An 18,208-nucleotide genomic window follows, 5' to 3' on the forward strand; every position below is an offset into this window, starting at 1 on the left:
GAATAAAATCTTAAGCATTTGTTTTATAATGTACTTTTGAAAGCAAAATATAAAGTCACTGTATATAGTGAAATTTACTTTTAACTAATTAAATTTATCTGATCTAACTTTTACCTTTCAGTTATGTATTAAAGCTCATGTTGATGCAAACTTCAGTGTTTATTCCCATGCCTCTTATATTTAATTTATGTGCTTAATATCTCTAAGGGAAGCCATGATGATGGTATAACAATGATCTTGAAATGACCGTTCCATCAGTGCTGCCTTACATGAGTAGCCCTGTTGAATTTAATGGGAGTGCTCACATGTACAGTAGACCCTCAGAGTTACAAACACCTCTGGAACAGAGGTTGTTCATAACTCTGAAATAGTCATAAAACGTTATGGTTGTTCTTTCAAAAGTTTAAAACTGAACACTGACTTCATACAACTTTGAAACTTTACTATGCAGGAGAAAAATGCTGCTTTTAACCATCTTAATTTAAATGAAACAAGCACAGAAACAGTTTCCTTACCTTGTCAAATACTTTTTAAAACTTTCCCTTTTATTTTTTTAGTGGCTTACATTTAACACGGTAGTGGAGTGTATTTGTCTCCCCACCCCACCCCTGCTACTGCCTGATTGCTTGCTTCTGGTTTCAAATGAGGTGTGTAGTTGATCGGTCAGTTCGTAACTCTGAGGTTCTATTGCATAATATTACTCTTGGTTAGAAGTTTTTGAAGAATCATTTCTTTAGCTAAATCCTGTCTCATTTGTTTTGATATTCCAGTGGTGCTGAGTCTCAGTGTTTTTTAAGCTAATTTGTAGGAGCAAATTCTCCAACTTCAGAAATAGAAGGATTGACCTGTCAGTACAAGATACTTTCTGAAATTTGGGTGCCTTCTGATGACTGAGGGGGGGAGGTCTTCTGTAAGAACATATCTGTAATGAGTTACTTCATAAACTAATCATAGGATATCAGGGTTGGAAGGGACCTCAGGAGGTCATCTAGTCCAACCTCCTGCTCAAAGCAGGACCAATCCCCAATTAAATCATCCCAGCCAGGGCTTTGTCAAGCCTGACCTTAAAAACGTCAAAGGAAATTCCACCACCTCCCTAGGTAATGCATGCCAGTGCTTCACCAACCTCCTAGTGAAAGTTTTTCTTAATATCCTACCTAAACCTCCCCCACTGCAACTTGAGACCATTACTCCTTGTTCTATTATCTGCTACCACTGAGAATAGTTTAGATCCATCCTCTTTGGAACCTGCTTTCAGATAGTTGAAAGCAGCGATCAAATCCCCCCTCATTCTCTTCTGCAGACTAAACAATCCCAGTTCTCACAGCCCCTCCTCATAAGACATGTGTTCCAGTCCCCTAATCATTTTTGTTGCCCTCTGCTGGACACTTTCCCATTTTTCCACATCCTTCTTGTAGTGTGGGCCCAAAAGTGGACACACTACTCCAGATGAGGCCTCACCAATGTCGAATAGAGGGGAATGATCACGTCCCTCGATCTGCTGGCAGTGCCCCTACCTATACAGCCCAAAATGCCATTGGCCTTTCTGGCAACAAGGGCTTACTGACTCATATCCAGCTTCTCGTCCACTGTAACCCATAGGTCCTTTTCTGCAGAACTGCTGCCTAGCCATTCAGTCCCTAGTCTGTAGCGGTTCATAGGATTCTTCCATCCTAAGTGCAGGACTCTGCACTTGTCCTTTTTGAACCTCATCAGATTTCTTTTGGCCCAGTCGTCCAATTTGTCTAGGTCCCTCTGTATCCTATTGCTACCCTCCAGCATATCTACCGCTCCTCCCAGTTTAGTGTCATCTGCAAACTTGCTTAGGGTGTAGTCCACACCATCCTCCAAATCATTAATGAATGAATTAAACTTGAAAAGCTGCCCAAGGTCAGTTGGCCTTTGTTGTAATTTCTCTTTGGTTATTTTGACCTGGAATGGGGCAAGTCATGGTAATTTTATCCAGTTTACAGGGGGATGCTTTTTTTTAGATCAGGAGACTCTAGAATAGCGGTGGTGGTTTATGATAATAAGGAACAGAAAGGTGAGAAGATCATTAGAACTTGTGACCTCGATATAACCGAGCATCTAAAGCAAACTCATCTAAGGCCTGGTCTACACTGGGGGATGGGGAGCGGGGTCGATCTCCGTTACGCAACTTCAGCTACTTAGATCTACTTACCGCGGTGTCTTCACTGCGATAAGTCAATGGCTGATGCTCCCCCGTTGACTCCACCTGCGCCTCTTGCCTTGGTGGAGTACCGGAGTTGACGGGACAGTGCTCGGCGGTAGATTTATCGTATCTAGATTAGATGCGATAAATCGATAACTGCCAGTCAATCCAGCAGGTAATGTAGACAAGCCCAAGGTAACAGACAGTGTTTATGTCAGAAGGCTTCTTGGCACTCAGACTAGAAAGCTAAAACATGTTGAGCTTCTGGGGTGCAAACTACTTTGTATTTGATAGTGGTTCTAAGTGTGACAGATGAGCCTTTATGACTTTGCTAATGCTATACAACAAAGAGAATGGAACTGTCAGTGTAAGAAAGTTATCACATATTCCAGTCATGCAGGAAGGACAAAGCTGCTCCTAAACTTAAAAAGGAATCCAGTAACCAGTAAGATAGCAGGATTGCCCAGGAGTCCTACGAAGTTAGAACTAGATGGAAAGTACCCAGAACCAAACCTCAAACGCAGATCTGTCTGATCTGAAGGATCAGCATTTGACCACTAAAGCAAACTAAGATGAAACCAGACCTGAGAGGGAAGATTAGCAAGATTCCACTGGCTGCTGTTTATCCCTTTACCAGTCACAATATCTTGACAACTAATCGGCATCCAATCTCATGTTTAAAGGAAACTGAGGGTATGTCTATGCTTAAAACGCTACAGCAGTAGAGCTTTGTGAAGACATTACCTACACCAACAGGAGAGGTTCTCCCATTGCTGAAGGTAATTCACCTCCCCAAGAGGCAGCAGATAGGTCAAGAATCAATAGAGGAATCTTCCTGTTCACCTAGCACTGCCTATACCAAGGGTTAGGTCAGCCTACTTACCTGTCTCAGGGGCACTGTTCCCTCTAAGCTGTGCGTGTGCACACAGATCCTAAACCCAGCGCACAAGGTGAAACACCACGCACACAAAAATTTGCACAGAAGAAATTTTTTGCAAACACAACCTGTCAAAAATTAGAGGGACCATTGCTCAGGGGTGTGGATTTTGGATGCAAGTTCCCAGTGTAGACCTGTCCGAAGTATAACATTTAATCAGGCACCATAGTTGAAAGTTACAAGCCTGGGCTGAATGTAGTAAGAGGTTAAAGTTCTCAATTTCTGTCATAGCTGTTGTATGCAGAGAACAGCTATAATAATTTTTAAATAACAATCAGTGGTTACTGAACTTAAAACTTGGAACTCATTTATGGTTACATTTTTCTGTCTTCCCTCTCTTGTGTGTGATTTTATATATAATATAAAAATTCATAATTTTATTTAGACACCTGTGTCTTACCCTTGAAATATAAGTGAAGCTATTTGCTATATGTGCTGGCTATGAGAGTCAAAGTAGCAGGTTGTTTTCCTGTGCTGAATGGTTTTTGTTTCTGCAGGCCATATGCTCAGTGACACCTGTGCAACTGTTGCTTGCAAATTATGCTCCCACTTTCAGCTCTTCAAACTCACTAATCATTACTGGCATGACACAGGTGTGACTGCAAGCCTTAGTTGCCCTGTGGAATGTTTATTATTGGTGATGGAAGATCAGAAGGGGGGATCATGTTTGACTTTCAGAGCCCTGGCTGAGTTTGCATGGCTGGCAATTTTAAAACTTGTGTCTATATAACTGGGGGGAGAAGGGGGGAACTTCACAACTTTGGCCAGGATCCACAAAGGGACTTAAGTATTGCATCACTTAGCGTCACAAGTCTTGGGCATCTAGAAAAACATTGGAACAACAATGTGATCTGTAAAGCCCAGTTAAGCACCTGGGCCCGCTATACAATACATGAGGAGAGACGGGTGCCTTAGAATGCGATCCACAAAAGCCATCATGCTAGGCAGAGAGCTGCCTAAGCTAGTCGATGGTGGGAGATGCTGACAAGAGGGGTGTTTCCTAAGTCCTGCCCCTCTCGTGGAGTTAGACATCTAAATCCAGGCTGCCAGGTGGTGCCTGTCTGTTTGTAACCCACAACTGGGAAACCCCTCTCCTGAAATCAGGCAGCTTAGGTGCCTAAGTAATTTCTTGTGAAAATGAGTAAGGCACCTGCCGCAAGCCACCCAAAATGGGGGTGGGGAGAGGAGGAAGTGCTGCCCACATCACAACTTTTAGCCCAGTGGCTAGAGCACTGCTCCTGGGATGTAGGAGACCAAAGGTTCAATTCCCCCCTCAGCTTGAGCTGGAGGAAGAAGGTTTGAATGACAGTCTCCCTCACCTCTCACGAGAGTGCTCGAACCCAGTGGTTTTCAAACTTTTCTCTGGCGACCCAGCTGAAGAAAATTGTTGATGTCCGTGACCCAATGGAGCTGGGGATGAGGGGTTTGGGGTGTGTGGGTGGGGGGGGGGCACGCTCTGGGTTTGGAGCAGGGGGTTGGGGTGTTGGAGGGGGTCAGAGCTCTGGGCTGGGGATGAGGGGGGTGGGGTGCCAGAGGGGGCTATGGATTTGGGGAGGGCTCTGGATTTGGGGAAGGGGGTTGGGGGTGCGGGGTTGGGGCGTGTGCTCCTGGTCAGCAGCGCAGCGGGGGTGCTAAGGCAGGCTTCCTGCTTGTTCTGGCATGGTGGACGGCGCTGTGCCCTGGAAGCGGTCAGCAGCAGGTCTGGCTCCTAGGCAGAAGCACACAAGCAGCTCTGTATGGCTTTTGCCTGTAGGCAGCACCCCCCCACCCCAGCTCCCATTTGCCAGGAACCGGCCAATGGGAGTGCGGAGCTAGTGCTCAGGGCAAGGGCAGTGAATGGAGCCCTGTCGCGCCCCCACCTAGGAGCTGGACCTGGTGCTGGCTGCTCCCAGGGTGCAGCACAGTGTCAGAACAGGTAGGGTCTAGCCTGACTTAGCAAGGCAGCACCGGTGACGGGACTTTTAATGGCCTGGTCGGTGCTGACTAGCGCCGCTGCGACCCAGTGCCTTACATTACATGACCCCCCCCACCCCACCTCTCACCTCATCCTCCTGTTCTGGACAGATTTTGAATGGGACCCAATCTGGTAGGGAGCTTCTAAGCACACCTACAGGATTGGGCCCTATGGGTGAGCTAGGAAGGCAAAGGCCCATCTTCTCCTAGTTCATAGATTGTGCTGGGGGTTAGAAAGGAGATAGGCTTCCGGATGCTTAGGGTGAGGAATCGGTGTGCTCATCCAGAGACAGAAACTTAAGCACCTAGAAAACTTCCACTGGAAAAACTTAAGCACCGAGTGAGTTTAGGCACCTACAGAATTAGGTGGCAGATGAACAAGGGTTTTGGGGATTGCAGTGGTGGCTGAAAACCAGACTTAGGTGTCTAATTCTAGGGGGTTAGTTGTCCAAGTACCTTTGTGGATCTGGGCCTTACTGTTTAAAGGATTTGCTGTCAAATTTAAAATTATTTTTAATTAGTAAATGTACAGTGTTCTGAGAGAGGTGTGTGCCTCCGCATGTGAGAGAGAGAGAGTCCTGACCAGTAATCTTTACATGGTGCTTTAAAAGGGCTAATTTCCTGATGTTGAAGTTGTTGTGTACATCTTTCCTCCCAATCAATGTGACCGATGTTTGGGAGTTTACGAATTGACCCCAGAACAACAGTACAGCAATCACAACAATCTTTGTTGGTTTTCAAAACAAACTTCCTGGTTAAGAAAGAAAAACAGCAATGCAAAATGAAAGTATATAACACATTGAAAAAGGGGAAGCTGACAGCAATGGCTATATGCTAGCGGTCATTAAATGCAGTCAGTTGCTGAGGGAAGCTAAAGATATCCATAAGAATATGGCCAGTAGGATTAAAGACAATAAGAAGGAATTTTTAAAATATGAGGCACAAGAAATTATCACAACGTTTTAGATCTGTTATTAGATAGGGATGGTAAAATTGTCAATGATGATGCAGAAGAAAAGCAAATGAGTTCAACAAATATTTCTATTCTGTATTTGGGAAGAAGCTGGAAGACTATCACAGCTCACAGTGATAATTAAATGTGGTCTATTCTGACAGAAGTTGCTAAAAGTAAACACTTTCACATCTGCATAATATGCTTCCAGGAGTAATAAAAGAATTGGCCGAGGTGCTTTGAGCAATTGATTTAGCTGTTTACCCAGGCTTAGAGTATTGGGTAAAATCTCAGAGGATTGAAAAAAAAGCTAATGTTGTGCCTGTTTTTAAAAAGGGTAAAATGATGATGACCCAAGAAAATATAGGCCAATCAGCTGGACATTTTTTCCTCATCAAAATAGTGGAATGGCTTATGTGGGATGTAATCAGTAAAGAATTAAAGGATGGAAGCATAATTCTAGCAATCAAAATGTTTCTATGGAAAATGGATCTTGTCCAACTCAATGTTTTTCATGAGGTTATAAATTTGGTGGCAAACGCAACAGTGACATAGTATATTTAGACTTCTTTAAGGCATTTGACTTATTACCACACAGCACTCTGATAATTAAATTAGCACTGTACAAAATCAATGCAGCACATATTCAGTGGCTTAAAAACTGCCTGTTAAATCTTTAGAAGTAATTATAAATAGGGAATCCTCATTCAATGGGAGTGTTTTTACTGGGGGTGCCAAGGATCTGTTCTTGGCCTGATGCTATTCAGAATTTGTTGATCTGGAAGATAACATAAAAACATTGCTGGTAAAAATTGCAGATAATCCAATAATTGGAAGTGGTAAATAATGACAGGGCCTTTCTAGAGAGCAATCCATAACCCATGGTAAGCTGGGCTCACTTGAACACCACACGTTAATGCAGCTAAATGCAAGATTACATCTAGGAACCATGAGTGCAGGTCGCACTTAAAGAATGGGGCAGGGGGGACTATTTTGGAAAGCAATTACTCAGAAAAAGACATAAGGCTTATGGTGCATAACCAGTTGATCGTGAGATGAAAATACAATGTGGTGGTTTACAGAGCAAATGCTGTCCTTGGCTACGTAAGCAGTAGATATAGAGCTATGTTGTCACCACTGTATATGGCATTGGTGAGATAATTACTATAAAAGTGTCTAGTTCTGGGTGGGGCTACAGTTACAAAATGATGCTCACAGATTGGAAAGGATTCACAAAAGAGCTACAAGAATGATTTGAAGTCTGGAAACCTATTTTAATGTGAGACTAAAGAACCTCAAAGAAGATTAAGAGGTGACTTGATCAGTCTGGGGGTACCTGCATGGGGAAAAGATTTCTGATAGTAGCGGGTTCTTTGATCTTTTAGAAAATGGCCAGTGAAATCCAGTGGTTGAAAGCTGAAGCTAGACAAGTTCAAGCAAAAAGTAAGGCACAGTTATTTTTAGTAAATCACACAGTAAGGGACGCTAAGCAGTTGGAACAATTTACCTAGGAATGTGGTGGATTGTCCATCACCTGAAGTCTTTAAATCAATGTCTTTCCAAAAGCGATGCTCTAGTTCAGCCAGAAGTTATGGGCTTAATACAGGAATTCTAGGGCCTGTGTTATGCAGGAGATTATAATAATTTAATCTCATGGTCTCTTCTGTCTTTAAACTCTGTGGTAATTGTTGGTTAAAGTTAAACATAATGAAAGCACACCTCTTGAAGGGAAGGGTATAATGGCTATAGCGACCCTAAAACACCTTGAGAAGAATCTTAAACTGCAGTTTTCAACTTCACCCTTACTGTAACGGCAACCAGCACCTTGTCCTTACAGAGCTGTTTTGTTAATATTTGGTGGTCGTCAGGTGTCTTAATCTGAGGTGCAGGACAATTGAAGTTAATCTCGAACCCAAATGAAGAATTAATGCTTAATGCACAACAATCTGAATTTATTTAAAAATTAGCATCATGTCCCTTCTGAAAAATCCCATAAACTATGAAGGATCCACCATTGCTCATACCACCCCCAGATCAGAGTGAGGCACAACCTGTCCAGGGATACCAGTCGCCAAGGAGCTCCCTCCCCATGTGGGCTGAGGGAGACTAAAATTAGTAGTTTCTGATGGTGGAGCGACCTCTAGGCGCTAGAGACTTCTTTTCCCGTGCAGGGCCATGGGCACCATCAGCACTAGGGATAGATGAGAGGTAGAGTCAGGGCTTCCCTTGAACAGACAAGATTTGGGGGACCCTGAGGCACTAGTCCCCATCCAGCCTTACATGAGGGGAAACAGAAAAAGCGCCACCAGCTGGGAAGTAGACCAGCCCAGGAGCTAGGCAGAATTCAGTAGCCATACTCTTCCAATAAGAGATGCCCACCTCACTCCTGGACCATTATAGCACTTTGGATGCTGGTGTTGTCATCACTGTGCCTTCAGTTTAGACTCTGAACAATATTTTCTATTTGCTGGCTGGCTGTTTGCTCCCACCTCTTCTTCCCTACTGCCCCTCTGCTGTCTTTGTCTTTCAAGCTCTTCACCAGCTTTTCTTGTCTCTCTTCTCTACACATCCAATGTTCCTTTTCTCTTCCTTTCTTTTCCACTGTTGCTCTTGCTAACACATCCTCCTCCCACTTTCCCCAGTTATTCTATCTCCGATTCGAAAATTCATTTAAAAAACATGCCACAAAAGCCAGAAAGAAAATCATGGAACTAGTATGACTTTTGCCAACCGTCATTCTGGCCATATGTCTCAACCATTTGTCCTTCCCTTTGTCTTCACTAGTTAAATTGTAAGATCTTAGTCCCTTCCCCTATCCCTTACTTGTGATTGTTCTAGGCACTGTACAGTCATCTTGGTTTGGTGCCTCTTGTGCTGCCATAATACAGATAATTAGGAAATAACTTTATTTTTTTTATTGATAGGCTTTCTTTACCTTCTATAGGTTTTTTTAAAAAAGAATTTCTGTAGATCGCTATCAAATTGTATGGGACTTTCCATAAGAATGTAGCTAATGTCACTTTGTAAAGATAAAACCTTTAAGCTATTTTATAACAAACAGTGGAGGGAATAACATTCTATAAAATAAAATATTTATGGGAAAAACTACATCAATTTTTGAGTACAGTCCCATGAGTGAAGTATAGTTAGGCCATAATTTGCATTCTCATAGCTGTTAGAGCAAAGCAGAGAAACTAGGACCTTCAGATTTTATTTGAAGACCTGCTAATAACTCTGAGATATTGGGCAAATCACTTAATTTCTCTGCCTTAGTTTGCTTTACATAAAGAAATACCAAAGGAGTATTCTGGAACTAAATTCATGATCGTGGAGAGCTCTGAGGCTGTCAAATGAAAAGTTTAAGTGTATTTTTATTATGCTTTGTTGTATGCTCTAATTTTGGCAAAGGCCATATGTTGATAGGCATTGAATCATGGTTACTTAGGTAAAAATCAGATTTTAAGAAAAAGCTGAAATAAAAGCTGTCTGGCAAACTAGATAGCAAATTTCTTCAGATGACAGCTCAGAAACTACAGGCTTGTTCAATAAGCTACATTTTCTTCTTCTTTGGTCATACCTGTATGAATGTTTGGCTCCTAAATGAGACAGGAACGGTTGCATCCGTGTGTGTTGCTGTCACTGTTCATGCTTTGCACTCTCCTGTATTGGAGTGTGAGGTCAGCCATTTTTTTTTATTGCTAGACTCGCTGCTGGCATTTACGTTGCCCATTTATAGTACAAAGTAAATGGAGCTGTCTGTCCTCTGGTATTCCCATACATAGTGACTGATCTCACTGCAGACTCAGCCGTCCCATGCTTTCTAGTGAACAGGAGGTGCTTTCCATAAAAAGGATTGTCAGGGAATCTGATTTATTCTTTTAGTTTAGATTTTTTTAATGCAATTGGTTGGTTCTTGTGTTAACTTCCTAATTGTATCCTGTATTTCAAGGAAGCAAAATTGATATTGCAGCCCTGGTATAGTAACTCTATTGGGGATGAGAACTTTTAAATCTCCTATTAAAATATGTTGGTATGTTATCAGAATTGCTTGCCATCTACATGCACTTGTGGTACATTGGTCTGCTGGTTTTGAAGTGGTGTGTCCAATAGATTTGATGTTGACGTTGCCGATAATACAATATGTATTCCCTGAAATCTTACTGTAGATCCTTTGTGATAAGTTAATTCACAAAACCAAATTACTTTTCAGAAGTCTATAAAAAATTGAACTGTCTTTAAACTCTTCCTTTTCTGTTCTTAGTGATCGAAACACTTAATTTTACCATGACTCTAGGTTTGACTCTGAAGACCTTTCCTTTACAAAGTTTGAGGAATAAGTTCTAGTTTGAGTGTCCAGTCATCTTATATGGCTAAATGTCTGAGCTATGTCCTTCTTTTGACTCTTAAAATAAATTTAAAAGAAATAGTGGTGCTATGCAATTTACTTTTATATACTGATTAGAGAAACTATATATAATATATATTTATATTTTTAAATATCGCTAACTTCATTTCTAATAATTTTGAGTGAAGGCCTATGAACAAATGCCTTACTTTGTAACCACTGGTGCATCAGATTTTTTTGATGGGTTACTTAGGGAAGAGAACTAATCTAAGTTCAACTCTGTAACTGTTTGATCTACCTGTTTGATCTACTAAATGAATGGTAATCAGGCCAAGCACTGGGGATGGGGTATTGTAAGGAAAAATACTATTGTCACCTTTTGAGATACAAACTACATACACACTTACAAAATTAGAGTCTTTTATATATGATGCTGCTTCTGTTGGCTCCCGGAAGCCCTATTGTTAATTATTTAATTAAAACTTCAGTTTGCTTTTGCAATTTTAGAATTACATACAGGAAATTTATAGTCCTTTAAAGGGACACTAATCTTGAAATCACTTTTTTTTTTAAAAAAAAAAATGTAAAGTAACAACTTCAGGTACTATGCCAGTCTGAGTCCCTCTACCAACTCGTGGTTTTACAAGTGTACTTATTTTCTTTTAAAATGTTTCCCCCTTTTTACTGTATAAAAGATCCATGCAGACAGGGAGACTGACAGTATACAGGAGACGGAATGAAACTGACTATGCACAAAGTAAAATCAAAGGAGGAAAAAACCAGACACAATATTTTTTGCTAGTCTTTTGTGTATAGTAACTTTGCTGGTACAAGAGTAGCTAAAAAGCCCATAAAATGTGAGACAGGGTTTGAGTAGCCACATTTAATCTAAAACTATAAATGTCAGCTAATCTATAGTTCACATACAAGGGTCTGCTACTGCCAACAGGTTCTGAACCTTACCTCATGATCTATGCACCTGTACATGTTCCTGGCAAAATCCTCTTGTAATCTGCTGCCTGTAGAGATGGGCATGACTAAAAGGATAGCTCAAATACTCCCAAACTTTGGATGAGTTAAAAGCATAGATTTGAAGCTTGTGCTTGGAGTCCATCATTAATTCTTTCCTCACAGGTATAATATAGTACAAGAAAAAAGGCCTTTGGAAAGGGAAGGGCAGGGAGGTTGTTTTTAAAGTGTGGTTATGGCTAGCAAAGTGACTCTGAGAATGATACTTTTGTGAGTTGTATTATCAAATTGCTTAAAATAATATTTTTTTTGTTCTTTTTTGCAAGTCTAAACAAAGTTTTGGGGTTTTTGGGCCAGAATTGACAAGAAGCTCAGTTTATTATCTGAAAATCAAGCTGTGGGGTTTTTTCTGCTTTGCATGCCAATGAAAAATATTTGGATTCAGAACAGGGCTGATATGCTATGTGCATGTGAAACAGAATAACAATGGCTCTCCCTCTTCCTAAAAAGAAACAATAACTTGGAATAAAAACTTGGAGCCTTATCCTACCTTTAACTCAGGCTACATTTCCTTTGAATTAAAAGGGAGTTTTGTAATTTTGTGCCCCTGTCTGATTGAGGAAGAGTCAGTAATTTGCATATGGGGAGATCTAGTGGGAAACTTACTACTCTGGCATATGACACACTCTGTATCAGTGACTGGAGATCTCCAAGCCAGGTGTGGTGATGAATATGCAAATAGTCTCTATTGTAGGATCTCGTTTGGCCTCATTTCTACAGTGATGCCACTGATATTTACTGGACTTTTGTGTATACCTTCTAAATTGGAGGGTGCAGCTGAAATACTTCTATGGAGCTGTACAGCTAAACTTGCCAAACTTGTCCTTGGCTGGAAAGATTATTCAAGGGGCAACAGAATAGAGTTCGTAATCAATAGGCCAAAACTGCTAACTCTCAGTAAAATAGAAGTTACTCAACCAAGATCAAATATACCAGTCGAAGAAGATTGGAATGTCAGAAACACAAAACTAAGGAAGTAAGTGGAAGAGATATTTAATCTGAAATTCTCTTCCATGTTCTCATATATACTTGGGAGCACAGGGCTGCTTTTATTTTTTCTGAGTTAGTATGTGCACTTCTAACCTAATAAACACACTGAGATTGCCAAGTATCAATTTAGAGGTTAGGATAGGAATTCTTCAAGTGGCATCTCCGTTACAAGGAGAGGGTAAGAATAATAGGAGAAAATTCATGAAATGTTACTTGTAGACTGACATAATGTTTTCTTCCAGATTATAAAAGCACTTAAGGGACTTCAGGATTTGGATATTTCACTGGACATTCTAGTGGTAAGTGACAAATTGTGTGCTGAAAGCCTTCATCTATGAAGTTATCTGTGGCATCTTCAGTGATTTGCGACCATAGAAGCCAGGAAAGTTACTGCACCTTGCAATCCTGAATCCTAATCCCAAATCATTTTTAATATAAAAAATTATATGGGACCATGGAGTCTTTTCCCAAAAACCACCCAGAGGCACTTTGCCTTGTCTAGCAAATATGGCAGCATGGCATATAGTGACAATATTAGGCTCTTCTACTGAGTATCCAGAGAACAGAATCCCGGGCTGGTTGGGTTTTCCTCCAAGTGCAGTGGCCTCTGTGCCAATATGATGGAGTAGGTTTGTGTGCTCACACAATTATATTTTATATTTACATGTGCTGGTGCTTTGATTCTGTACCTAAGATGAAACAAACATGACCACTTCATATTTTTAGATCCGTGATTATTCTTCCATTCCTCCAAGGAACACAAAATCCCTTTTTAATTGTGATTCTGCAGTTAGAACAAGCATCCTAGTAGTCACAGGTTAATGATGCTCTTGGTTCTGCTAGTATTTTATTTTTCAAAACATCTCACATCCTATCAGATTTTCTGTGATAAGGAGTGTCAGTACGTATATGGGAGACTTCCAAGGTATGCCTTTGCGTTATAGGGCATAGTTTAGGTATTTAGGTGGTGGCATTTTTCTTCCTTGCAGTCACTAGTAAACCAGTTCTCCATCTTGGTGTCGGAGTTCTGCATATCAAGGTCCTAACCACCTGTGGACTGTGAAGATGCCCTGATATTTTTCACGAAAGGAAATGTATTCTCTTAGGTATCCTGTCCAATTTCCAAATCTCCTCATGGCATCTTGCATGCCTAAATTCAGTTCTATGTGGATATAGTATTCTTCACTTTGTCTCATACCTGTGTGCAGTGTTGCTGCACTTCAGTACTGGATAAAATAATCCCCTTCACGTAGTGATTAGATAATTTAAAATCAGAAAGCACTGTGGGATACTTATTTAACTGAAGTTCTCTGACATTGTTCATAATAATGTGACAGGCCATTTGGGATCCTTTAAGTGAAGTGGAAAAAGAGGGTGATAGTTACAATTAAGGATTCTATATAATTTTATTGTACTGTTATATCCTGAGATGTTTCAAACATTAATCCTAGGAAAAGCTAGAGCTTCTCTTGTATGAATTTCAAGCAAACTGGGAACTATCATACATGTAGGAAGCATTGCTGAAAAGTATTGGATGATGTCACTGAAGCCCCTTCTGTGTTAAGTGAAATAATTTTTTTGAACAGCCAGATGGACAGCTGGTTGTGCAGGAAAAGCACATATAACTCTTATTTGCAGATGTCACAGGAATATCTTGTCACTTTAGCTGGAGAGAACTTTAAGAGGTAACTGTCAACTTAGTGTAGGACTTACTATGGTTGCTGGAGGGGCCTCAATGAGATTGATCAGGGCAAACCCCAAAGAATGGGGCAGCCAATCCCCCAAATTGGTGATTTATTCTAATAATTAGATTCACCAAGCCAGCAACAAAACAGCTTCTGCAATACCTTATGGGTTACCCAGAAGCCAAAATACAGCTCCTCTAAAGCAATCCAACCATGGGCTCCCACCCAGACAGCCAAGTTGAATATGGTAATTAGTTGCCTTGATGAGCATAAGGCAATTAATCATTCAGAGATCCACAGGTAGTTTACTACAAACTTCAGAGAGAAATAAAGATGATATTATTACACCACACATTTCATCTAATTGCTAATATTCCTTTTGGTCTCTGAATCAATAGAATATAGTAACATACAGGAATAGAAGTGTATCATCTACCAGCTAATGAAATCACATTGTGAGGCTTCTAACAGATATAGGTAAACACAGACAAATACAATAAGTAATTACTTCTAATTATCTTACAAAAAAGACTTGTTTCAAAGGATTTAGTCTACTTACATGGCTTTGATAACAATCTACAAGAAATGGCCCTGTTTGCCATGTCAGTACTTCCCTAATATGTGCATAAAGGGTGATCTTTAGGTCACTTAGCCTGGTGGTTGTTTAACCCTTTCTGGCTCAGTGTCACAAGGACCATTTTAGTGTTTTGTGTACATTTTAAAAAAGAGGGGGCTATGTAACCAAATATAAATAGATATGCTCTCATGATGAAAATTCGCCTGCAATGTTGTGTGGCCACAACCACAGGCTCTTCAGGACAAGGACAGTTTGTGTGGTGCCTAACACAGTGGTGTCCTGATCTATGGCTGGGGCCCCAAAGCACGACTGCAATATGAATAATAATTGTACTGAGTCCCAGAAAATGAACCTGAACAGTCTAGTTTTCAAGGGCCAGTCTACCTGGGCAAAAAAGTGTAGGTTTTTTCAATTGAAATAGTTCAAATAGTTTAATTCTAGTAAAACTTCACACATACCTTAATGCCTGTGTGGATAAAGTCTGGCTACAACACAACCAGTTCAAATGATCTTAAAGGTGTTAAATTCTGTCTACGTCAGTATTAATAGCGGGGTGTCAATCAATCTAACCCAATCCTATTGAGAGAGATGCTTTTTGTGCCTGTGTAGACAGGGCTGACAAAAATGTTCAAGGTGAGTGAACTGCTAGAATTAGACCACTAAAGGATAAGAAGTAACTTAATTTCTCTGCTGAAGTTTCATAAAACTTAAATATAGCAAGATACTCACATTACAAATACTCAGTATTTTGGGTTATAAACGTGTGGTTTTGCTTTGGCTCCCTTGGAATATTTGTTTCTGGTACAAAAATGATCTTTATGATCTGAGTGATCTGTCAAAGGATTTTTCCAACTACCAACTTATTGTTGTGTGAATTTAATTAGTTAGTAGAAAAAGTATATTTGGGATGTTGGTCATGTGTTTGTCCTCCTTGCACTGTCTCCAATAGGAAACTGGAGTAGGAAAAACAGTTAACAGTTTTAGGAAACATGCCACTGCTGGAAATATAGCTAAATCTCTGGTAAACCACTGGAAAAAACTTATTCCACCAGAAAATGAAAGGTAGGTGAGAGTCTAATTTTAATTTTGAGATAAATTGTTGTCCAATATAATATTTTTATCTGTTCAGACTGTTTTTTTATATAATGAAATTAGCATGATAAGACAGATAGGAAAAGTTCATATTTGGAAATAGAGTAGATAGAATGGAAGATTAGTTTGTGAATGCTATTTGGTAAAATATTGCCAAAACTTTCAACAGTATTGTTTGCAAATAATTATTTGACCAATTGTAGACAAACAGCCCGTCCTCAGCCCATGGATTTGATGAAGGCTGGACTAATCCAGCGAATGGGTATCATTGTCTAATTCTTTAGGGAAGTGGCAAGTACAGATCAGGAAGGGAGCTAATGTGGTGGTACTTGGTTAAATGTTGTTCCTTCCTCATCACACCTCCAGTCATTTGATTTCCTTTCCCTGACCATGCTACTTCCAAGAGAGGAAGAGGAGGAACCTCACAACTTCAAGCTTATTAACGTACATGAAATATTCCTCAAGAAGAACAAAAAAGTGGAGCATGTGTGAAGCATCTCAAGTTAGCTCCAAGTTAATGTATTTGAGGGCCATTCCTGATACTTGCTGGTTCTGACTTCAGTGGCATTTACTATAAACTGTTCTGAGTACTGTGGCATTGTAATGGTACCGTGGCTTAGTTATATGAGGTTCCTATATAATTCTCCCTCTTTGTCTGACTTTTGATTCCCACTTGCATACAGAGCAAATGCATCAGAACGGCCATACTGGGTTAGACTTATGGTCCATCTCGCCCAGTATCCTGTCTTGCAACAATGGCCAGTGTTGATGATGCAAAGGGAATGAACAGAACAGGGCTGCTATTGAGTGATCCATCCCCTGTGGTCCTATCCCAGCATCTAGCAGGGACACCCAGTGTATGGGGTTGCATCCCTGACCATCTTGGCTAATAGACACTGATGGACCTATCCTCCTTGAACTTACCTAGTTCTTTGTTGTGAAGGCCAAAACTGGATTCAGCATCTCCTGGCAACAAGTTCCACAAGTTGACTGTGTTGTGTTAATTAGTACTTTTTTTGTTTTAAACCTGCTGCCTATTAATTTCATTGGGTGCCCCCGGTTCTTGTGTTTACAGCTTCACCTAACACTTCCTTATTCACTTACTCCACACCAGTCATGATTTTATAGATCTCTATTTTATCCCCCCCTTAGTGGTCTCCCAAGCTGAAATAGTCTTTTTTTTAATTTCTCCTCATATGGAAGCTGTTCCATACCTCCTTTTTCCAAAGGCTCCCCAGTTCCTAATAAACCCCAAACCCTGCTCTCTACACCATTGTCTCATTCACACATTGAGACCCTGTAGCTCTGATTGCACATGGAATTGGAAACATTTCAGAGAATGCTACTATGGAGGTCCTTGACTTTAATCTCTTACCTAGCAGCCTAAATTTGGCCTCCAGGACCTCTCCTACCTTTTCCTATGTCACTGTACCTACATGTACCACGACCACGGCACTCCCCAGCACTGCTCATATGTAGGGCCCTACCAAATTCACAGCCATGAAAAATATGTCAGACTGTGAAATCTGGTCTCCCTTGTGAAACCTGGCTGTTGGGGGGGAGGTCACAGTATTGCCCACATCACCCACCTGTAAGGCTGCCCCTGCCCCTCCCTCAAAAAGTGACAAGTTCTGTCGCCATAGCACTCTCACTTCTGCGCTGCTGTTGCCTTCAGAGCTGGACAGCCAGAGAGTGGTGGCTGCTGGCCAGGCACCCAGCTCTGAAGGCAGCACCACTGCCAGTAGCAATGCAGAAGTGAGGGTGTCATGGTGTGGGAGGGTGGTCACTTTTTTGGGGGAAAGGAAGGGGCCAGCCTTACAGGTGGGCTGCATGGGGCGCTGTGCCTCCCCGCCCCCCAGCCAGTCCAAGGCCCCTTTAACCTCCAAGCGCTCAGGAGGGGCAGGACTGAGGGTGCCCCAGGGCTGAGTCAGACCCACCTCTGGCAGTGGCGCAGAAGTAAGGGTGGCAATACCACACCATGCTACTCAGACATCTTGGGAGATCTGCAGCCTTTGCACCTGGCAGGCAATTGACCATGTGCTTCTCCTAGTTATCACAAACACAGCTATCTGTATTCCTTACGCTCAAATCTCCCCATTACTATTCCCTGTCTCTTCCTAATATCTGGGATTCCCTCCTCTGGAGAAATAGCCTCAGTGAAAGGGGATGCCCTGACATCCGAGCATCCCAACTATGGGATCATTTCCCTCCATTCCAGTTTGTTTTCCTTTCCTGAGACTTTCATCTGCCTCAACAGCACAGAGGCTATCAGATTGGGAGTGGGACCACACTTTGTCCCCACTCTACAGTGTCGCCACATGTCTCATCGATGTACCTCTTGGTCTCCCTTAGCTCTTCCAGTTCAGCCACTCTGGTCTCAAGCCCTTACTCTCCAAAGAACTTATGTCTCTCTGAGAGACACTGAATGCACACACGTGCTACCTGCTCATGCTGCGTTCAGTGCAATAAACTAGA

At 41.4% G+C, this 18,208-nt stretch overlaps 1 protein-coding gene across 1 annotated transcript in view; it reads left to right on the forward strand.

The window, feature by feature from the left end:
- LOC144261996 (elongin-A-like) overlaps positions 1-18,208 on the forward strand; it is a 34,238-nt gene that overhangs the window by 1,259 nt on the left and 14,771 nt on the right. The window contains exons 2-3 of the mRNA XM_077811582.1: positions 12,622-12,678; positions 15,591-15,703. Coding sequence (XP_077667708.1) covers positions 12,622-12,678; positions 15,591-15,703 — 170 coding nt within the window. The remainder of the gene's footprint in view (positions 1-12,621; positions 12,679-15,590; positions 15,704-18,208) is intronic.

Source organism: Eretmochelys imbricata, chromosome 3 (genome assembly GCF_965152235.1).
Source record: "Eretmochelys imbricata isolate rEreImb1 chromosome 3, rEreImb1.hap1, whole genome shotgun sequence".
NCBI classification, from domain to species: domain Eukaryota; kingdom Metazoa; phylum Chordata; order Testudines; family Cheloniidae; genus Eretmochelys; species Eretmochelys imbricata.